The following is a 23,599-nucleotide window of genomic DNA, read 5'->3' on the forward strand; positions in this document are numbered from 1 at the left end:
TGGCAGAACTACAACTCCCAGCACCGCATGAAAGCAGGCTGGGAGGAGCACGCTCGATTGTCACTGTTGTGGCCGAAGTCTAGGCCTGACCCTGCAAAAATGCTGCTGGCGCCCCAGGGAGGGTCCGCCTCAAAGAAGAAGATGGAGCTGAGTCGCTGGAAACGGTTATCAAGGAAGCTGAATCTCAAGGTGATCCCACTCGGGAGCTTTGAGGAACATGGGCCGGCCCTAGGCTCCACACAGTCCCGAAGCCAGCCGTTTCCCACCCTGCGCTTCCTCACTCTTCCCCCGGGGGCATCCTCACCTGGCCTTGATTACCCCAGAGCCAACACAGCCCTAGGAAGCAAGGTTTAAGGAGTCATGGGGGTCTGTGTACTCACTACTGTGGTGGGCTGCATCCTGTAAGAGGATTTCCATCCATGGAGAGGTCTACTAGTGTCCATCAGGGTGAGGGGAATTTACCCCTAATCCTTACCTCTGTCACCAACTTTAGGAAACTTTCCGCACATTTCTCCCTCTCCCCTTTAAGGTAAGGGGTCTTTGAAAAGAAAAAAAATAATCACACGAAATTCTCTGCCGTTATCCCTTATCTCTCTCCCTTCCAGTTTTACACCAGGTATCTAAAATAAACCCAGAAGTCCAGGTGGTTATATCTCAGTACTTTATCCATATGGTTATTTCTAAATTTCACCAGTATTCAAAGACAGAGCCTCCCTGTATCTCTTACCTCTTCTGTGCATTAGCTCCTAAAGGAATGGGGAGAGGTGTTAAAACAAAAACAAAACAAAAAGACAACGCCATTTAAAACTTGGAACACACATTAGTCTTAGCCATGCAAAGTCACAACCACACCAACTGTGCCTTCCAGAATACCTCTTTAACAGTCACAAAATGCTTTAAATGTAAATGAGAGTATTGAAATGGGGGGGGGGGCGGGAAGGGGTGTTCAGCTTTCAGCTGCAGAGCGGTTTCACTAGCTGCTCTCACCCCTTAGTTGCACTTTCCTGTAAAAAGAAAAAAGATCCTCTAGACGTGTGGCTTTTGTGGGGGCCCCAGGTAATCATTCTTGAACGTTATCCTAAATATAGCAACTGTGTGCACAGGGCACAATCTACTTAGTGAAAACCATGCTCCAGATACTAGGGGGCACAGGCCAGAGCAATAGTGGAAACTGAGGTTGTTCTGTTGCATAATAGATGGGTCCCAAAATAGCATATGAATATAGATTTGATGATGAAAGGCAAAAGAAAAAAAATAGGACAACTCAGAACTACAAAAAGAGGGATTTTTATCCTGATAGTGCTCATTATTACTGTCTGGAGGATAAAGAAAACACAAGAATGCCTTGAAATTCCACTGTGTTTGAATAGGATCAGCTCTTTGTTGCAGTGACAGTTATTCAGACAGAACAGCTGCATTAATTGTGTGGAAGGTGAGCTGAAGGTGAAGTGTTAGGTAAGTGAAGGAGGATTAGTATACCCTTTTCAGCAACCTTCTTGTGCCAGTTAGTTGGTTTGTTGTCCCATCATTTAAAAAAAACACAGAATATTTTTGCAAAAAAAATACTCCTGTTTGCTCAATGATTGTTAGAGCTCTGGAAGCTCCTGGATGGCAGAGAACAGAGAGGAGGCTCCTTGTGGTCTTGATTTCTCATTTCAGATTAATAACTGACTGGCCTGGGTAGAGATTAATTTGTATTGTTCATTTTATGCTTGGTATAACAGTAGAAGTTGAGTAATTTTGTTCCACACCCCCACTCCTGTTTTGCCAGACAACATCTCAGGTGTAAGAAGGACAGGAAGGCATCTGGCTACTTCTACAAACAGGAAAGAAAGGACTATAATAGTCATTAAGCAGAAAATGACAGAGAGAGGTGAACTAACCAGTGTTAGTATGGGTTTCTGTAGCCGCCTGCGGCCACAAGTCAACTGGGTTCACCTGAAAGGGGGGCTGGGAATGAAAGGGGACGGAGGGCGAGAAGAGACGAAGCCAAGACAAAGTTCTCTGATCAAGGCTTGAAATTTAATAATTGGCTTTCACATATAAAGGGAAAGTGGAAGCCCCACCCCCCAGAGTCTCTTCTCGGTTCAGCCCAGGGGCTGGGCAAGGAGATAGCAGTCTGGGAGGTGTCAAGGATACCTCAGCAGCGTGGGTGAGGGGTGTGCATCCTTAATCATGGCCGGAGTTGTAGGAGCAAGCTCAGCAGGCAATCCATTCAGCTCAACTCCTGTGGCAGACTGCAGGTCTCCAGCTTCCCAGGTCCTTTGTTATCTCTAGTGGTAAACAGCATGTTCCGGCCTGTTCAACCTGGACAGGTTGGCAGCGTGGGGGAAGGGCACAGGTTTCATGAGGAAGTAATATTTCTACACACTTATATAGAAATACAGACTTCTATACCTTGACTCTTAGCCCTGGAGGGGAAAAAAACCTGATGCTTAGACTACAGAGCCATTACATTACGATCTCAAGGTAGGTGTAGATAGAAGTAATAAGGATGTCACAGACAAGGCTTCCTGTTTTCTTCTGCTGTGGTTTAATATGCTTTCATTGCTAGTCAGTGCTGAACCTGCCAATGAAAAGTTTGGAGGAGAGGATTCGGGCTACATTTCTATATGCTTTAGTGAGAAGACAGCTTTAAGACAGTAATGTTGATGAGGCTGCTGCTGTGTATTAATAGTTTGCATCTGTTTTCTACAGTCTTCACTTGAGCCTGATAATGTGGGGCACTGGATTAAGGTAAGGCATTTCAAAATCAGAAATAGAAAGCACGAGGGACAGGCGTAATGACACATCTCCAGTGTGCATACAGATGACTATTGTTATTCCCATGTGATTCTTATGTAACCTCAATTTTAGACTTTCTAATGTCTTTCATTATTCTGTTGCTTTTTGTGAGGTGTCATATGAGAGAACAAGTTGATAGACATGCCTTTCATCTGGCATGGGCATCACATGAAGAAGCCTACAGAGTAAGAAAAGAGAGGCCTTGGGAGATAATGTTGTAGCCTTCTTTAGACACAAGGAAGACTGTTTTGTAGTTACTTTAACAAGGGGGCCCATTGGCAAAAGCTACATGGGTATCCCCAGAATTCTTTAATGTCAAGAGCAACTCAAAAATGGAGTAAAAGTTTTTACAAAGCGCCATGTTTTCCATCACTGGGAGTATTGGAGTAAATGCTAAAATTTCACTCAATGTTGCACTAATAAAGAGTAACCTTGAGCATCCATTGAGAGGGAGTTGGGTTAGATAATGCACACAGAAACTGCTGTTATAATGACTTCCTGACCTATGATATCTTGCAGTCCTGAGATGTATATTTTTTAATTCAGGTGCCATTAAATTGAAAGGCTCTTTAAAAACATTTCATGGGCATACCACTAAGTGTCAACTTAGCAACTCATTGTAATCAGTTTATTTGTGTAGCACAGAATTCAAAATCATGTAGTATTTTCCTAAGAGAATATTTTATCTCTCAGTATTTTGAACAAATGTTATCTACTTGATGGGTGTTGTGGAGACCCAGCCAGCTAGAACCGAGCCTAACTATAATTTTTTTTTTTTTTTTTTTTTTTAAGGTATTTACTCACTTGCTATTATTTGTTAAGTGTCTACTAAATACAAGCTCAGGGTGTTGAGTACCAGAGCTGAATTGAGACAGGAACCAGAGTTTATAGTTCAGTGGAACATAAATAACTGATTTAAAGCCGTTACGAGAATTGAACATAGAAGTATGCGGTGGGAGGCACCGATCTTGACAGGGCTAGGGAAGACACCCTGACCATGCAGGAGCCCCGTCTACAAGACAGCTGAGACAGCTCACATCATGAGTTCCAGCCCCTGGAAGACCACTTAGCCTCCAGCAGCCCTGGCTTGCATGTCAGTGTCCAGGGTCCCAGTACTGAGGTCCTGCAGGCCTTGGTCACACACCTGTATACTGCCTCTTTTAGAGGGGGAGATTTAATGAAAACTCAAGGATGAAATCCATTTTGTCTCACTTCTATGATTTTCCTCCTTCATGTAGCTGTCAGCCGTTGGACCCAGAGTTTTATCATTCCCCTAAATCTTCTGCACAGCCTCTTTCCCATCCTGCTCACAAATCTCCCATCTTGAAAAATCAATAAGTTCTTATTTGACCCTGAAGTCAGTCCTGTTTATAGAATGATTTTATTTTCTTATCTAATATCTGCAGATATATATATAATGTGGACTCTTAGCTTTTATATTTTCATTGTTCTCTCTTGTCCATGATTATTTTTGCTTAGTTTTTGTTTCTTAATCAGCAGTACCATACACATAAAAAATCTATTTATTTCAGTTTTCATTCCACAGAAACAGTTACTAGAAGTGACCTTTTTGACCAAACTCATCATCTCTTGCTAATCACCAAACTGCTTTCCCCTGCTTTGATAGTCTCAGCATCTATATTCTACACACCCTTTCCTCCATTACTATTCTCCATTGGACTGTTCTCTCTTGCTTCTCCTATTACCTCCGTGTTCTCTGCTCCCCCCATCCCCTACCCCAGATTTTACTCCATAATATATCACAACTCTGGGTATACCCTCAGTAGTTAATGTTTCCTCCTAATACTTCCAAATCCACTTGAGTGGCCCATCCTTTAAGAAAACAGCTGTGAATTTGTTCTCTAGAAGGATGTGAAGATAGAAAAAGGCCTCTCTTTAGAACACAGAAGGAAGATTGCCAGTTGTGTTGTGAATTTAGCTGAAGTAAGAAACCATTAAGTTTTAAGGTACCAAAAAAAAAAAATGGTAGATTAAACCAATCCCAGCTTGGGGATGTCACTACAGAAGTGAAGGGGTGGGGATGTGGAAGTAAGACAGTAGCAGACTTCCCACGGGAATTTGAAGGAGGGGAAGGTCCTCTTTCAGGATCTTCCAGATGTGGAGGAACTTGCAATGACTAAAAGACTTGATTGGGTCCACCTTCAGAGTTGTGGGGATGAGAGGAATGGAACATGGATGGATGGTTAAATGAAGAGCTGGTTGACAGGCTGTACAACGTGGTTAGGGTTTAAGTGGGTGGCTAAAGGAGAATTGTGGGGGGATACTGTGATAAAAGAAGGTGCAGCAGACTTTGAGACCGAGATGTTGGTGAGCATCCACAGTGATGGAGAAATCCCTTAGAACCAGGCAGGTGCTCAGCTAGCACTAAATGCAGTATTCCATGATTTACAGTTCATCTCTATCCTGTCTGACTCATCTTACTCCTGCTTGATTGAACTTTTTTATTCCAATATTCTGCATCCCTCTTCTCCTCCCAGGTCTCTCTCCTTCCTCTCTGTCAAGCAGGTGCTCCCTCTGCTGTGTTATTTGCGGATGCCTCTTCCTGGAGTATCTGTTCTTTCTGAGACATGATCTAGATCCTTCCCATTCAACTCAGCTTTAGATGCCCCAAACCCACTTCCACGCCTAACCCCCATCCTTGAATAGTTTCCTTTAGAATTCTGTTACACACACTTTATTAATAAAGCATCAAATACATGTTCCTATAAAGAGTGATTCTTAAAAGAATTGGAACTTTCAAAAACATATATGAAACATACACATATGAAGATATGTTAAGCTCCTGTTTGTATCTTCTGATCATAATGAAATGAAGGGTCATGTTGTAGCCACTATTTCTGCTATCTGTGATGATTTGTGGGATATGTAGAATATGCATAAAGTTATAGGAATAACTGAGTTTAGTATTTTGTAAAGGAAATTTCATTGAACATAGTTACTAACTAGAAAGCGTCTTAGGGCTGGAAAAATAAATGGCTCAGTTGTTGTTAAGTGTTTGTCTTCTAAGCATGACAACCTGAGTTAGATAACCAGAATCCATATTAAAGGCAAGATGTGGTGTTTGTAATTCCAGCTAGGGAAGCAGGTGGACCCCATGGGCCTCCTGGCCAGCCAGCATAGCCTAATTGGTGGCTCCAAGCCAGTGAGAAAAGCTGTAGCCAAGGTTGTTCTCTATCCTGCACACACAGGTGCACATGGGCATGTACACATACAACACACATACACACACACAATAAGCTTATTTTTAAATCAGTCTGTCTTACTTTAGAACTGCTTTTGAATGGATTACTATGCAGATGGCATATGGAACCAAAAACAAAACCTTGAACTTTCTAAGAATGAAACGTTTACTTTTGTTTCCTGGTAATATTTACTAGATTGCTGGAACAGAGCTAGAACAGAATTACTGAAAGAACAAGATGATAAATGGACACAAGTTACTGAGATATAGACTAGACCTCCCTTAGCTCTTATGTATTTATTCTGGGGGGAGATAATACTGTAAGTCGAAGCACTACAGACATTACTTCTTATCCTTAGTGTCATCAAGTACATATTTTAAGGCTTGCTTTGTTAGAACTGAGCAAACATTCTTTTCCATTCAGTTGCCATGTCCAGACCCTTTGCTGTATCAAGATCAGTTTCCTCATATTTCCCAAACTCGGTACCACCTTCTATTAAGAACATATACAAGGGCTGGAGAGATGGCTCATGGGGTAAAGGCACTTGCTGCCAAGGCTTAACCACCTAAGTTTGATTCCTGAGACCCCACTGTGGAAAAAGAGAACTGATTCCTGTAAGTTATCCTTTAACATATATATATATATATATATATATATATATATATATATATATATATATATACACACACACATATGTAATAAAGTTTTAAAAAGAAAACAAGCCTACACAAATTTCCAATGAAATGACATGTCATATAGTTGTCTCTTGTAGTCTTAGTCTAAAAAGTTTAATCAAGTCTACAAACCTGCTGTTTCTTTTATGGGTATTAGTTTAGAAATGAAAGGTGACAGCTTTATTTGTACTTGTTTACATGTGTGTGCCTGCAAGCACAAATACTACATACAAAGTCATCTTTCATAGAGCTTTTAAGAAGCTAAAGGGTAGGCCTAGGTCTGCATAATCAGAATCAGTGCATCCTCTAGCACACGCCATAACATAAAGCAGACAACCCATGGCTTTGAGAAGCAGTGTGGGAACAGTCTCTATAGACACTGGGTCTCCTTCACTCAACGCTGATGGTTTGTTTTCCTGTTCCATATCACTTCTGTTTCACCTCCAACCCCTCCTACGCCAAGATTCTATCCTTAGATTTTTAAACTTTATTCCTTTGCTAACTTCAGAAACCTAACCTAGGCAACATGAGAGTTAGATAATGTACCTTTGGCAAGTTTTTACAAAGTTATTACCAAGCTCTCTGCCAAGGGTAAGAGGCAAAGTCGTTTCCCAAGTAGGTCAGGAACTCTACAAACACAGTAGTGCAGCATCTTAGAATAAATCTCTAGTTACTTCTTCCTTTACTAAATATTTCTTGGTTACTGACTGAGTACTAGCAGGAATCTGATTGCTAGGGGTTCGTTCTCTTGTGAAGAAGAGAAGAGTTTCTGCTAATGTTCTGTTCAGAGGCTATAATAGAGAAAGTATATTGTAAATGATAAAAGATACAAAGTTGGAGCAGATGAGAGAGGAGAACAAGAGGAGGAGGTTACAGTGGTTGTGGAGAAGCCCTGCTGTGATGGTCACTTTAGAGGGTGAGCTGGGGCTGAGGGAAGGAGTAGGATGAGGATTGGTGGGAGAGATGTGCAGACGGGGACAGTGGTGACCGAGGCCTTGGTGTGGCAACACCATCGGAATGTTACAGGGTGAATGTACAGAGGGGTCAGTGTGGCTGACATGAAGTGGGCTGGTGAGGTGACAGGGGGCTCAGAGAAAGGTTAGGCCTGGACCTTGAAGCACATTGTAAGGATTTGTCTTAGTTCTGACTGAAATGTTTAAGTGGTTTATGATGCGGCTCTCACTTGGCAAGGGATCACTTGCTGTAGTAAATGCTATTCCAGAGAAGCGGTTGGGAAACTCATTCCCTGGACTGAGGTGGTGGCTGAGGAGATGATGCCAAGGAGCTAGGTTATTTGTAAAATAACCTCGTTGAAAATAGAGTCAAAACATTTTCTAACAGGTATGAGGAGAGAGAGAAGGAAGGAGTCAGACAGACTGAGGGGCAGAGGCAGAAAGAGACTGAGACACAGATTTTAGGTTCTGGAAGACTCCACAGTTTTCACGTGAAGAACTAAATCATGAGTTGTCAGTGCCAGTCTAAAGAGTAAATGCTTAACAATAACAAGGGGACACAAGTCTTGGAGACACAGATGCTGGGGTTTACCTGTGAAGTAAAATAAAATGTTCTCTAATCAGTCCAAAGCCTAAGGTGTTTTGCTCAACTCTAGTTCCTTCCCCAATCCTGTGAAGTTGGTCATGCTTTTAGTAAACTCTTGTTGTTGAATTAAAGCAGTCTAGATGACTATAATGGTGGCCATCTATCTCTCTTGTATGGAACCTGTGGCTTGCTTAATACACAGTGGTAGTTCTTTTACCTGTAGAACTTTGAGGAGGCAGCTTGTGGTTTCTGTTCACTTACAAGCCTCAGTGGCACAGAAATTGATATCAGATGTTTGTTCAGAATAAAGTATTCAGGTTTCAGGATCCTGTTGCCAATACCTAAACAAAACTTAACCCTAACATGGACAAAGGAGATAATGGTGGGAGTATGATCAAAGTATGTCACATGTATATGAATGTGTTACAATGAAACCTATTATTTTGGACAATTAATACATGCTAATAAAAAAGAAATACTCATTTTATTTCTTGTAGTATGTGTATATACATGCACATGTGTGTACAGGCGGATATACATCTATGTGTATATAGAGCTATGTGCTGTGGCACATGTGTGGAGGTCAGGAATCAGTTCTCTCCTGCTGCCTTGTGGGCCCACAGATGAAGCTCAGGTCATTAGGCATATGCACCAGTGTCTCTCATCAATCCTATTTCCAACTTACCTAAGCCTAAACAGCATTCTCAGAAACACTGGGAATGCTAGTTAGAACTTGGCCAACTGCTGCACTTAATTTAACATTACACACAAAACTGAAATATTGCCCAGAGTTTCAACAAAAATGGGAAAATTAAAGAATCCTACTAGTTGTCAGAAAAGCAGCCATTTTCTAACCCTGAACAAGGTTACTATCATCTGATAGATTTTTTTTGTTGTTGTTGTTATCCTGAAGAGAGTGGAGAAAGCTTCAGAATCTGCCATTTCGAATACATATTCTACCAGAAATGCAGATTTACCTGGAAAGTTTTGGCGACAAGCAGTAGATCTGGCAACATGTGAGCAAACAGAGTATCATGATGACGTCTATGAAGAAGGTGAGAGGATGCATTTGCAGGTGTGATGTTAACAGTTCTTAAAACTTAGCTCAGAACTCAGTGCAAAGCACCGAGTGAGAGCTGCTCTGACCCTCACTGTTAACCTTTGCTTCTCTGCGACCCTGAAGCTGTGTATTTCGGAGCTAACTCTGTAAGGCCATCTGTAAAGATTTGTGTTTGACTCTGTGTCTGTGTGTCTGTCTGTCTGTCTGTCTCTCTCTCTCTGTGTGTGTGTCTTTGTCTTCATATTGGTGTCTGCATGGTTATGAAGATGCTGGAGGAGGCCAGAGGTATCAGGCTCCCTGGAGCTGAAGTCACAGGTGGTTGTGAGCCACCTGGTGTGTGTGCTAGGAACTGAACTTGGATCGCCTGCAAGAGCAGTCTACACTTTTAACTCCAAGCCGTCGTCCCAGTCCCACAAGGCTGTATTTAAAGCCCACCGTGCTTCCTAAATTTGAAGTAGCCACTAGCAGGAGCAATTTGATATAATAGTTAACTGGTGAATAGTGTAAGATACTAGTCCTATGGCATAGACGGTGGCATATTAACTTGATCTGGTATTATACTATGCATTAACCTCTAGTTTATAAACTAGTTTGGTTCCTTGAGAAGAAGCTCTAAAACTAATTTAACTTCCTTGCCTTTGAATGTTTTGAATAGATCACTACCTGATCATTTGTTTTTACTTCTTCATTCCCTCACTAGAGTGCTTACTCCATGAAAACACAGCTTTGCTTTCTTGTTCATAAACAATACTTCTAGTGTCTACTATGGCAGAGCAAGACTTAAATATGTATGCATTGAATAGATGAAGAGATAAATGAAGTAACTGGGGACACAAATAATCCAAACAGAAGCTGGCTTGCAGGATATAGTCCTCTGACTTCCCTCCTCCCTTGGAGACTCTTTTTCCCAGTCTCCTTTGCTGGCTCCACTCAAGCCAAGGGCAAGTGATGTCAACAGCTCAAAGTACAACCAATCTTGGACTACATGAGAAGCAGAAGGGAAGCCGGTGGGGCTGGCTTTCCAGTAGACATGAGCATAAGGAGTGAGCAGGAGACCCACTCTACAAGGCACTGTTGGCCTGGGAAAGGACCTAGAGTTTATTCTGAGTAGAATAGGATAGGACAGGATTAGAAGAGGCCCATAATTTAAATATAGAAAAGTGTAGTATTTGGGGGTGGGGTGAGGGAAGTAAACTGTGGAAGCTGCTGAAGTGGGTAGGTGAAGTAAAGTGACACTGATGAGTCTCTGGTGTCGGCAGTCAGAATAAAGGAGAGCTGTGCTGTAAAAAGTCATGCCCCTCACCTTCCACCCTGCCAGCAGCCATATGTGACATACTTTAAGAGCTCCCAGAAACCCTGTAATTGAAGAAAATTATTGTCTCACTCCATTTTCCAAGCTTTCTAGACCACAGGTTTTTTTTAGGGGTCAGGTATTTTATCTCTATAATACTTACTGTCTTGAGAAACTACTAGGTCCGCATCTACCTGTGCTGGTGCATGGAAAGAGCATGCTTTACAAAGATTGGTTTTTATTCTCTGCTCATCAGCTGCATTAGTATCCTACCATAACTAGGGCTGTGGGGAGCACTCTGTGAAAATCTCTGCTCTTAGGTGGTCTGCTTGCCTGTCCATCCAGCATGAGAAGCTGTGTGATAACTTCCAAAGGAAGTGAGTATTTTCCCTTGGTTCTTTTACTATTTCCTAGTAAGCCCTTACTGCAAGTGGCATTCAGTAGACTCAGACTGTTACATACAAACTATGTACATAAAGGTGTGACTTGTTGTACACAGGGTAATGATTGTTAGCTCCCTTTCTCTGCCTTCTTGTAGCATAGTTGTTACACTATGTTCCCACTGTAGTCCCTATGAGGTACCTTCCAGAATCTCTGGTGGATGTCATCTTTCTTAAAACATCTTTTTCTATTGTATTCACCATTGTTCTTGTGATGATATGATGATATGTGATGATACAACCCCTGAGTCATGGGACATAGTGAGGTGAATGACCAAATCATGGAGGCAGCATTAGGCTGTTATCTCTGGGTTGCTTGAACACTGTCACTACAGTGATAAGCAATCAACCCAGTAAATGAGGCGGCCACTAATCTATTAACTAAGAGCAATAGTGTGGCTGGTGAGAATGTGCTGGACAGAGAAATCACTCATACCCCGGGTGGAATGGCGTAAGATAGCACACAGTCTTATTATGCTACTTAAACAGGACAATTCAGAACTTAGGAATTATTTCTGGAATTTTCCATGTGATGTTTTTGGACTTCTATTGACTTAAGTAACTAAAACTGTGGAAAATAAAGCTACAGATAAAGGGACACTATTATCATTTGTTTTCTCCTATTTTAACTATAAAAACATTTTTTGACATCAGTTAATAAATAGGAATATCTAATTATTGTGTAAAAACTATGCGATAATAGTAACAGTGGTGAAAGTAATTCTAAAGTAAGTGGCATTCTTTGAACTCTCCATGCCATAGACGGAGCCCTTTGATAATGATAAAAATAATGAAGCTAGTGCTAATGGAAACATTTTCTCCTGTTTTTACATATAGTTTTTTACTTGATATTTATTTATTTGCTTGCTTGTTGTCGGGGCCTAGGCAAAATGTTGAGGCCCGGGCTGCCCCGTTTTTGGCAGCCACTGTATCCTGGTCCAAGCTGCCGCTCGGGTTCTCGGGTCGGGGTTCAGCAAGAGAGAGAGTGAGGGCGGACTCGAAGAATGGAGACCAGACAGAGTGTGTTTCAATCCCATTTATTCTTCAGTCTCTCTTCCTCTAAGTGTCTCCTAAAAGTGTCTATTTCCTCTAAGTGTCTCATTCTCTGTCTTCTCTCTGTCTGTGTCTGATTCTCTGTTCTGTTCTATCTCTGCCTTTTATATGTCTCACTTCTAAGCCATGCCTCTAAGTCACACCTTTAATCATGCCCTTAGGTCTTGTCTCTAAATCTGATCTCTACACTTCTAAGTCACTCTCTTAAGTTACACACCTTTAATCTCACACACCCAGGGTATCTAAACCAAGATTATGGGAGTGTGCTCAGCTGTTGTAGGCTATTGTAATCCAAGTCACATGTCAGGGTATATGGCTCAAGATGGCTGCAAAGCTGATAGCCACTTTCTGCTAAAAGTCGGCCCCAACAGCTTGTTTATTCTTGCATGAATTTACATGCACACATAGCATGTAGTTGTCAACAGAGGCCAGGAAATGATGTCAATCTCCTGAGCTGGAGTTACAGGTGTTGTGAGCTGGCATCTAGATCCTGAGAACTGACCCAGGTCCTCTGCAATAGCAGAAAGTATCCTTAACCACCAGGCCATCTCTCCTGCTCCCTGTTAAGATTTTCTAATGGCAGTTAGCTTTCAACATCTACATTCTGATTTCCTTTACACTCAGGGTCTCCTTCCTATTTAGCCTTCCTGTTTCCACCTTTTCTCTTCAACTCCTAAAAGGTAGGTTTTTAGTTTTTGAACCCTTCTCTACCTACTTTGTTCCCCTGATAATGTCATCCTCTTCTAAGGCCTAAGATACCATCTGTATGCTGACAACTCTCACATTTGTTCCTTCAGTTTGGACACATCCCATGAAATCTAGAGTATTGCCACCAATACCATCTTGACCTTCCAATTTGGTTATCTCTTAGACCCTCTCGTGGCTTCTCACGCTTAGAGTAGTGGACAACGTACCTAGAATGGCACCAGGACTTAAGATAAAAGGATTTCAGCTTTAGGACATTTGGGGCCAGAGTATTGTGATGGGCTGGCTGTCTTATGAACAAGGTGTTTAGCAGTATCCTAGCCTTTGGATGCTGTTACCGCTTTTCCTGATTGTGGCAACCAAAAATGGCCTCAAATGTTGCTGTATTTCAAATGAGGGGCAAGATCACAACCTTGTTGATAAGCACTGCTTTCAGCCTGGTTTATCACCTCTTCTATCTCATCATTATACCTTCCCCACCCTCCTCTCACTCTCTCTTTCTCCCATTTCTCCAGCTACACTGCCCTCATAGTCACTTCTTTGGCTCTCTAGACACTCGTGCAGTAGGGCCTTTGAACTTTCTTTCCCCTGCATGGTACCGTCTTGCCTTGTGTATCCACGTGCGTTACTCAAAGCCATTCTTTGCTCTGATGTCTTCTACTTAACCCCCTAATTTAAAGCTACAACACTCAGTCTCCATTTCTTCTTTCCCTGCTTTGTTTTTGTCGTATTCATTTGTCATTTTTCCTTGTTTAGACTGTTAGATTTGTGGTGGTAACATTTTCTATTCAATTTGTTCCCTGTTATATTCCTACTATCTAAAATAGTATTTGTCACATAATGGGTGTTCAAAGCACCTCTGAGTGAATGAATGAATGAGTGAATGAATGAAAACAGCAAATAAAGGAAGCCTGTAAGTCACTGAAATATTAAAGATGATTTTGTTCTACTGACAGCTCAGGAGCTAGTCAGTGACTGGCTAGACAACAAATTTAAACAAGAATTAGCAAGTGATGGAGAAGGGGAAAGCACTGTGCTAAGCAGCCCCCCTGTGCCAGTCGCCCACGGCCACTTGAAGTATGACAAGTTTGATGGTAAGAACTTACCGGTTCTTCTGAGCGTTAACATCTAATGAATGTTTCTAAGAAGGATTTTTTATTGTTGTAAATAATAAATGATACATTTGGCTTATGTATGTTTGGTTTATCTTTGTGAGTTTAATTTTTCTTGATTGAGTGTAAATCCCCTTTGCTATATCTTTGGTTAGTAAGTTCCTATTGCTTTTTAAAATTAAAATATTACATTATTTATAATTTTGCCTATAATTTATGTAGCAATTAAAAATATCTCTTGCCCATATATCATCAGATAACTGTTTACTTTGACAGAGAACACACTTAAATATTCACATATCATTTTATAATTATAAAATGCGTCTTATGCTTTGATTCATTTTCATTTACAAGAGAGGCTATTTCTCTTCTCAGGATGTTTCTTTTCTTTTCCTCTTTTGTACAAAGCTAATGTCAGACAAATTAAATAACAGACTTGTAAAGGATCTTCTACTGTCCCACAAAGGTTTGGGGCTTTTGATTTTGTTGTTTGTTTTCTGCTGTGGATTGGGTAACATGGTAGGGCAGCTTTCTACCCCTGATTCAAGTCAGACTTGGTGAAACCAGCTGGTGGACTTCCTCTTGCTAGGACTACAAACCCTCACCAGGGAATCATGGTCATGAGCCCTGAGAGCTATAAGACTACTTTAATATCACCTAGTCTAACTGGTCAGAAGCCTGGGTCACTAGGCAAGCCTACTATACCATACTAAGTCTACAATGAGTTACACTACACAGCTGTTCAAATAGCTTAAAGTTAAGACTAACCATGCCCAGCCTGGGTAATGATATGGAGGAGCTGGGACACTCCCACAGGACTGGTGGGATGTAAGATGCATCCCACTTTGGATGGCAGTTTGATAGTTTCTTTAAAAGTTTAGTATGGACACATAAAATGTCCCCATAGTATAGCCATTCTATAGCCTCTGGTAGAAGAAAGTGGATAAAGCCAGGGTAATGCATGCTAGAGAGTGAGCTGTACCGCTGAACTATAGCCTAGGATCAGCTGGGGGTTGTTTTTAAGCAAGAGTTTTTTGAGGTGGTTTAGATCTGGCTGTGAAGAAGTTTAGTGACTTGAGTGAGGGCAGTTCCTGAGGGATGGAGTTTGTGCTTTTATCTGAAGGTGATTGCTGGGGGCCACATTCACCCAACTGTCATCACTGGTTCCTGCTAGTGAAACAATCAGAGCCTTGTATGTTTTGGAATTTTTATATAAATATTAATATTATTTTTAATTCCCCTCCTCATTGTTTTTTACTCCCAGATTTATGTGGCTATTTGGAGAGAGAAGAGGAAAGTGCCACTGTTGAGAGATTTCTAGAGCATCTGCTCCATAAAGAAGTGGTGGCTGCTGAGATGGTGGAAGAGCTTGCAAGGAAGGAAAACCAAGGCAAGAGGCAGCAGAAGGATCCTCGTCTTACCATGGAGATGAGACATAAGCAGGTGGGAGGGAAAAACAAAATTAAAATGGATAACAGGAAGCAGTCTTTGTGTAACACATTTAATAAGCTTAAATAAAGACTTAGGCTTTATTATGAAAAAGGGTGCCATCTGTGGTTTGGTAAGGAAGAATAAAAATAAAATATAAGAACTTCAGAAGAAAAATAATTCTCATAAACTGAGAGTAGGAAACAATTTATTTAAGAAATAACCGAAATTAGAATAATAGATTTTGACCAGTTGAGAACTGAACTAAACTTTATTAGTGTGAATGTGGCACTTCCGATTATAAATATGTAGATTGCATTTGCTCCAATTTGGTCTTTGAATGGTGACATTAATATATTATCATGAATATTCTGCTAGATATTATAAGGATAATTCTTTTCTAGACAACTAAAATTCACTCATTTTGTGATTATAATTTGAAAAGGAGGACAGATCTGAATTAAATGTAGTTCAGCTGTTTTGAATTGGAAAGGCATATGGGAACTTTCCTTCTTCCAAAAGGAATAGTAGGTAATAGAGGAAAAGGCGATCTCTGCCTCGCAAAGGAGTTTGGGGAACTCAGAGTGACCAGGTCTTTGCCATGTGACAAGGACTAAGACAAAACTAGCACTAATATCTACATCTACATGCTGTCATTTTATAACACTAGATTTCTAATTACAAATTATGAATATTCACTGTTTTGAACCATTAAGGTATACATAGCCAGCCATGGAATGTTGGAGAAATGGGAAGATGTAGGATCCTAGGTTGACAAAAGGAAGGAGGGAAGGCTCAACAAGACATGCCCATTGTCTATATGAGTCTCACACAACTAGTGGGTAAAGGGTAAAGTTAAGAGACAGCCAGCTCTGAAGACTTAGCATTGAAAGGGATGGCTGTGCTTAGTTAGAATTATCACAAAGGTCTTCTTTTGGTTTCCAACTGTGGCTACAATTGTTGGCTACTTACATAAAGACAGAAGTGAGTGGAGCCTGGTAGTGTTCCCTAAGGCAAGGGATTTTTGTTCTGTCCTTCAGATTGTAGCCACCCTAATGTGTCCCTATTCTTTTTTAAGTCATTATTAAAGTCAGAGCCCAGGGGAAGGTGGTCATATACACATGGGACAAACTTCAGAATGGGAGCTCATTTCCAAAGAACAACAACACGAGGGCTCTAAGCCTTTTATCACACTCAGCTTCTCCTTCATGCAGTTCACCCCCAGATGGTGCGAGTCCTCTCCTCTAACTGCTTATAGAACTGTATACTTTTTTCACTCCGGAAACAAATGAACGGCTTTGGTTGTCCAATAAGCAGTGGGGTTTTGAGTGAGAATGTTTCAAATTAGTTGTATTCTAAGCTTCAAAATGTGTCCTAAGTGTCGGTGTGCATTCTACTTGTGATTTCTGAAAGGTCAAAGAAAATCGCTTAAGACGTGAGAAACAGCTGGAGTCCCAGAGAATGGAAAGTGCCCTGAAGAAAGCAGCCTTCTTGGAAGCTCAGTGTCTAGTGCAAGAAGAAAAGAAAAGGAAAGCTCTGCTGGCCAAGAAAGAGAAGGAGGAGATTCAGAGAGAGATGGTAAAGCTGCGGAGGGAGATACTTGAAAGAAGGCACACTGTGGAAGAAGCATGGAAAATGTAAGCCAGTGTGATGCGCAGTGTGGAGGATGTCGGGTTAAGCATTGGGAGTACTCTCAAGTGTTAGATGTGTACAGCCATTGCAGATGCTAAGCAAGAGTCAAGCACCACTGTTCCACTGTCTTAACAGATTACTTCTCCTTTTTCCTGTTTCCTCCTGGTCACGGTCCCCTTGCCTACTTAATTGCAACCATCAAGTACATTTACTTTGTTACTCTGTGACACCAAACATGCCTGGAGGCCTGAGATATGTGTATTATCCCACTGAGTAGCTGTACCACAACACGGTGGCCTCATCCTATATTGCTGAGCATTTTGGCGTTTTAACCCTGTTTACCAACAGGGTTAAAGAGATGGCTCAGTGCTTCAAAGCACTGGATGGTTTTCTAAGTTCATCTTACAAAACCTCCATGAGGTGGTTCACATCCACCTGTTAATGCCAGCACCAGGCAATCTGATGCCCTCTTCTGGCCTCCACAAGCACTTCAATCACACGCACAAACCCACACACAGGCTCACACACATAATTAAAAATAAAATAAATCTTTTTAAGATTTTACCAATATAATAGTGCAGTTGAAGGTCTTTACTCCTAGAACCTTGTCGTGCCTTTGAATTATATTTTTAGGATATATTCTTATGAGTGTAATTAGTGGGTTAAGTGGTATAGATCTTGTGTGACTTTTGAAACATTGCCAAATTACTTTGCAAATGTACTGTATTTGTTAGCAGTGTCACCACTGTCACCAGCTGTGTACCAGTGCACTACACTCTTCTCTGTACTGGGAGGTGTCATTTTCAGTATTTTTTAATGTTTAATAGGCATCGTAGTAACTGATTTGCATTTCTTTGGTTGCATAAGATTTTTAAAGTTGGAACGTATTTCCTTATTCCTTCTGTATGGTTAGTAATTGTCCACCGCCCTACTGTGAATTGTGCTAGAGTCTTATTTTCTGCCTGACTACTGATAAAGAAGAAGAATACCTGACATAAGAGGAAAATGACAATAGCTCTCACAGGATGTAGTCCCTTATCCATCTGCATGTGGAAAATAAGCTTCACAGGTGAAAAAACTAACATATGTATTCTGAGAAATAGCATTGATGCATAAACTGCGCAAATCTTCCAGCAACGTGACTGAAGTCTCTGAAACTCCAAGCCAGAAAGACTTATTAGGTAATCCTTCCACCCCCATCAGGCCACGCACCTTTCCCCCCGTGTTCTTGATTGCTCTCATTCTGCCCAATTTCAAACAGCTCAGCAGTGGACGTGTGCTTCACTCCCTCAAGTGCTGGGCTCAGGCCTCCTTCAAATGCTGCTCTTTCAGAAAGCAATCACCAGTGTTTTAGTGAGTTCTCACTGAGGTCAACCCTGCTTTTCAGATTGCTCCCAGGCCTTGAAAAAAAATAGGCTGACCTAAAATAAATGGTGAAAACAAGTACCATTTGATGGCAGCAGAATGTGCTGCTCAGTTCACAGTGGGCACTCAACACATGCGTCCTGTCCGGGCATTTCTTATCCAAGTCAAGTCTTACCCAAGCTTATAGTGACAGATAACGAACTCTGCTTCTAGGTGGATGAACTGATTTGAACTTTCAGACAGCAATGTGGTAATAAATAACAAGAATCATCAAGTGGTATTTTCCTTTGACCTAGGAATTCTAATTCTAGGAAAATTGCCCTAAGAACTGATCAGAAATGCAAAGATTTTATACCGTGATAACTAAAATAGCATTATTAATAGCAATAAATAATAAATGTTACAAAATTAATAGATAGTGATTATACAATGAAGCAGGATTGACATGTTATTAATGTTTATTTCTATGTGGAAATATGAATGGCTCTTTTACCTCTCCAATATTCACAATTAATCAGATATTATTTTCATGATGTATGTTATTTTAAAATGTAGATCCCTGTGCTACATCTATATCATGTGTTTGTTTATTGGCTTGTGGTACTTGCAGTCTCACCAAGGGCCTTGTGTTTGCAGTCTGCCATGAGCTCCATGCTGAGTCCTAGAGCTGTTCTAATTTCATGCCTCCATGACATGTTGATAGGGCTTGTGCTTTTGTCTCATTTTTAGTTATCCCGAATCTGCTTTACTTCATAAAGTATTTCCTTAAAGAGATGTATTAATTACAAGAAGAAAACACCAATAGCTGTGAGGATAGAGAGAATGTATTTTTTGGTCTTCAGAATACTGGAGTTCAGTTCCCAGTCCCCTCACTGAGATGCTTCCCAACCACTATAACTGAGCTCCAGAGGAGCTAGTGCTTCATTGGTGCTTTGAGGGCACCTGCTCACATGTGGTATACATTCACACAGGAACATAAATAAAAATAATTTTGAAAATCAAATAAACAGTTGATTAATACTAGATAATCAACCTTAACCCAGTGAAACAGTCTAGTATCCCCAGGAATAAGACATTATTATTACTGCCCCCTATATAAGTAAAAATGAATGACATAATGTCTGTATTCTAGATTCTTTTTTATTTGAATGTCTACAACTGTAAAGCTCCCTAAAGCCTAGGTGACTACCTGAGCTTTCATAGCTGACTGCTCATCGTGTGCTCCACATCATTAATAGTATATGCTCTGTGTGCATATGTCTGTGATTCATGCTGAGAAAAAGGCAACATTGGGAGCTGGGGGTAGAGTTCAGTTGGTAGAGTACTTGCCTGACATACACAAAACCCTGGGCTTGATCCCCAGCACCACAGAAAAGTAGTGGCCCATGATTGTCATTCCCCAATTGGTAAATGGAGATAGGAGGATCAGGAGTTCAAGGACAGTCTGGGCTACATGAGACAGTCTCAAAAAAAAATGAAAGGAAGGAAAGAAAGAAAGAAAGGAGGGAGGGAGGGAGGGAGGGAGGGAGGGAGGGAGGGAGGGAAAAGAAAGGAAAAACAACAAAAGGGAAATGTGTAAGATCACACGAGTCAGTGCGTGAGGGAGGACAGCCTGCAGGAGGACAGGGGATGGAAGGCAGGAAGTTCTCTAGACTTCATTTTGTCTTTAGTAATTTTTTATTTTATTAATTTTTCTTCCTAGAAAACCTGTAAAAGCCCATAATTAGGAATCTCATTTTTTCTTTATTTATGGGTTCATTTGACCCTCTAATAAGAAGAAATAGGGGGTGGAGAAATGGCTCAGGGAAGTGGGGGTGGAGGCGGGGAAAGTGCTTGTTTTACAAGCCTGACAACCTGAGTTCAATCCCCAGAACCAACTAAAAAGCCTGGTGCTGTTAGAAGTTGTTCTCGTTTGTAAAGAAAGAGACTACCATGCCAGTTGAAGTACCTAGGCAAGACAGACCTTACCTTTGCTCAAGAAAGAAGGTCTGCTTGGAAGAGTGACCTCACTGAACTGGAAGTACATTTGAATTTTGTTCTAGTTCAGGTGGTGCTGTGTCTTTTCCCCAGTGTCTGTGGTCCAGCCTCCCAGTCTTTTTCAGCTGGTTAGTCTGAAAAGAATTGGTATGAAAGAGGAGGGAAAAGGAGTTGCTGTTCAGGGAACAGGATCACTGGTCCAGGCCATCAGATTCCTAGAATGGAGTGGATGTAAACTAAGGGTTTACCAGGTAGGAAGAATGAAAACATTTGCAACATAGCATTAGAAAAGTCTTATAAGATGGGAGAGCTACAAAGACTTATTCCTTGTCCCAAACACATGGTTTATAGTATTTGATAGAAAAAACTAATCCAAGTCTCTTCTACTCCTAGCACTCCTTCACACTCCTTCAGCAGGATGGGTAGCAAAGGCAGGATGGATACCCTAGCTAAGAAATGCAGTGGCAGGAGCAAGAGAGACAAGAGAGACCCTGCTTCAAAACAAGGTGGAAGAGAACCAATTTTCAAAAGTTGTTTTCTGACTCACACAAATATTGTGGCACATGTATATCTTCCTTCTCTCTCTCTCTCTCTCTCTCTCTCTCTCTCTCTCTCTGTGTGTGTGTGTGTGTCTGTCTGTCTGTCTCTCTCTTTGTGTGTGTAAGAGTATATACACAGAAAGAGAGAAAACTTTATACATATTAATTGGCAAACTTTGATCAAGGTATAATAAAGTAGTTATGTCAATAAAAATGCTTCATTAAAGCATCTACTGAGCTGTCTGTCAAAGTACATAATTTATTTTGCTTATATATTACAAAATAACTAAGTTTTTTTTTAAAAAAGTCACCCTATTCTAGAATATTTAGTGTTCATTCATTCCAATGTAGTAGGCTATAATTACTCATTCTCAAATCTAATAACTTTTTTAAAATTGTTACTAATAGAGAAAAGAAAAGGCAAGAAGAAATTTCTCAGAGGAGTCCAGAAGGCAAAATGATGGAAAGTGCTCACGTGCATATGGGTGAAGAAAAAGCTGCAAAAGAAAGGAAAAGAAAACTGAGGGAGATACTAATCCAGACTTTCGAGGGAAATCAGCAGGTGAGAGTCGCCAGTCCTCCACTCAGCATCCTGTAGCATGAATAACCCATCAGAGATGCAGTAAAGTACACTAGGTATGGTGGGTCACACCTGTCAGCCTGTGTCACACGAGGCTGAGGCAGAAGGATCACAAGTTTGAGGCCAGCTTTGGCTACGTAGTGAATTCAAGTGTAGTTGGTGCTACGTGGTAAGACCTTATCTCAAAAAGTAAGGGGGAGGGAGGGATGAAGAGAGGGAAGGAGAGAGGGAGAGAGAGAAAGAGAAAGAGAGTTCATAAGAATGTATCTTAACTGTAAATCAGCCCCAGCGTTTGTTCCCTGCTGCCTGCTGACCTGGTTACAGGTCAGTGCCTCATGTCCCTGATGGAGATATTCCTCCATATTGGGTGGTGTGGGTGAGTCTCCAGGAAACTGAGACCATGTTGAGGATTCCTTCTGAGTAACTTCTTTAGAATAGCTTTTAACTCTGCTCTTTGGTGGTATTTGAGCATTGGGCTTCTGCTTTGACAGTGTCAAGGATAGTCCTGCCCAGGTTATATAGACGGCATAAGAACAAGTCACTGCCTTCTGGTATCTGAAATCCAAATGATGATAACTCATGTTTCTTCTTCTCTTGCTAGTGACCTATCTACTTTCTTTTCTTTTACATTATTTAGAGGAACTTTTTATAGAAACAATAACTAAAGATTTTCTAAAGCTTTTAGATTTTTATTTTTACTTCCAAAGAGCTAGCATAGTAGATGGTTGAATTATCCATTCGAGGAATGCTACTTAAATCCTTTGCAGCCATAACTGACTGACTTTATATTGACGAATGCATGTGCTCCACATCAGTTCCTTTAGAACTGCTGTGACCAAAATACCTGACAGAAGGGAGAATGTGAAAGGAAGCTTCATTCTGGATGATGGTTTCAGAGGGCTCAGTTCATGACCCCAGGCACTAACAGAACATCATGGCAGCAGGAGCATTTGGTAGAAGACAGGTGTTCACAGCACAGCTCACAGGAAACAGCCAACTAGAAAGTGGTCAGAGATGTACCCTCAACATCCTACCCCTACTGACATTTCTCCATCTGTGCCCACACTCCCAGCATTTCTTTGATTTCCCAAAATAGCACCACCTGCTGTGAACCAAACATGCAAAACATGAGTCTCAAGGAACATTTCAGATTCAAACCATAACAACTTCTTAGGTTATTTAAGCAGCTTTTTCAATGAAGGGCAATTGATCAAAATATGAATTAGGGATTATAACATTTTATATAAAATGAATTACTTGGCAGATTTGTAAATGAGATCATTGGATGAGAAAAGATAAATATGTATATTTTCTATCCCCCACAACACCTACACTAGGGCCTTAGGCATTGCTAAAATTCATGAAAGTTAATAGAATGAATACATAAGTGACTGGATCTAACGAGAAAAAAGAGTGTAGGGTGGTACTAAGGGGGCTGACAAATGTAGGAATTGACTTATAAAGGCCCTGGAAACCAATAACAGGAATGGGAGTGTGATAGGACAACTGAGATAAAAGGAAAAGGTGCTCAACATGAGTTATTAAAAGATGGACATATTTCATGGTGACATCCTTGACTGATGGGTAGACAATTATCATTATCGCAATATTAAAATTTTAATCAGTTTTAGTTTGAGAAGTAGAAGGAAATGTAAAGGGTTTGGATTAATATTTTGAGAAAGACTTAACAAGAACTCTAAGATTTTGTATCCTTCAAGAGATATGTGTAATTAGTGAGTGTTTCTATAACAACAGTAAAGATTCCTAATAAAAAAGTAGAAAATGGGCCAGGCATGGTGCCTCATGCCTTTAATCCCAACAGCTGGGTAACAGAGGAAGGTGAATCCATGAGTATGAGACCAAGCTGGTTTACATATTAAATTCTAGGACAGCCAGAGCTACACACACACACACACACACACACACACACACACACACACACGGCAGGAGAGATGGCTCAGTGTTTAACAGCATGGACTGCTCTACCAGAGGACCATCTTCAATTCTCAGCACCCACATGGTGTTGCACAACTCTGTAACTCTAGTTCCAGGGGATCCTACACCCGATTCTGCGCTTCACAGGCATCAGGCATGTAAGTGGTATATAGACATTGTGGTGGTTTGAATATGCTTGGCCCATGGGAATGGCACTAGTAGGGCTTGTGGCCTTCTTTGAATAGGTATGGTCTTTTTGGAGGAAGTATGTCACTGTTTAGG

The 23,599-nt window shown here is 41.0% G+C and overlaps 1 protein-coding gene across 15 annotated transcripts in view; it reads left to right on the forward strand.

The window, feature by feature from the left end:
- The first annotated feature begins 15 nt into the window (after positions 1-15).
- The window catches only part of Ccdc191 (coiled-coil domain containing 191), a 66,971-nt gene continuing 43,387 nt past the window's right edge, over positions 16-23,599 (forward strand). For 3 of the 15 annotated variants that reach the window (XR_013113584.1, XM_076942963.1, XM_076942964.1), the window contains exons 1-8: positions 17-189; positions 2,698-2,736; positions 9,114-9,255; positions 10,872-10,928; positions 13,706-13,843; positions 15,126-15,304; positions 16,703-16,926; positions 21,211-21,364. Coding sequence is in view for 13 of the 15 variants with exons in the window: in XM_076942963.1 (XP_076799078.1) it covers positions 28-189; positions 2,698-2,736; positions 9,114-9,255; positions 10,872-10,928; positions 13,706-13,843; positions 15,126-15,304; positions 16,703-16,926; positions 21,211-21,364 (1,095 nt within the window). In the remaining 2 variants the exon portion in view is untranslated. Of the gene's footprint in view, positions 190-2,697; positions 2,737-9,113; positions 9,256-10,871; positions 10,929-13,705; positions 13,844-15,125; positions 15,305-16,702; positions 16,927-21,210; positions 21,365-23,599 lie in introns of all 15 variants that reach the window. The other 12 variants (XM_076942965.1, XM_076942966.1, XM_034515623.2 and 9 more) reach the window with 10 other exon arrangements.

Source organism: Arvicanthis niloticus, chromosome 12 (assembly GCF_011762505.2).
Source record: "Arvicanthis niloticus isolate mArvNil1 chromosome 12, mArvNil1.pat.X, whole genome shotgun sequence".
Classification (NCBI taxonomy): Eukaryota; Metazoa; Chordata; class Mammalia; order Rodentia; family Muridae; genus Arvicanthis; species Arvicanthis niloticus.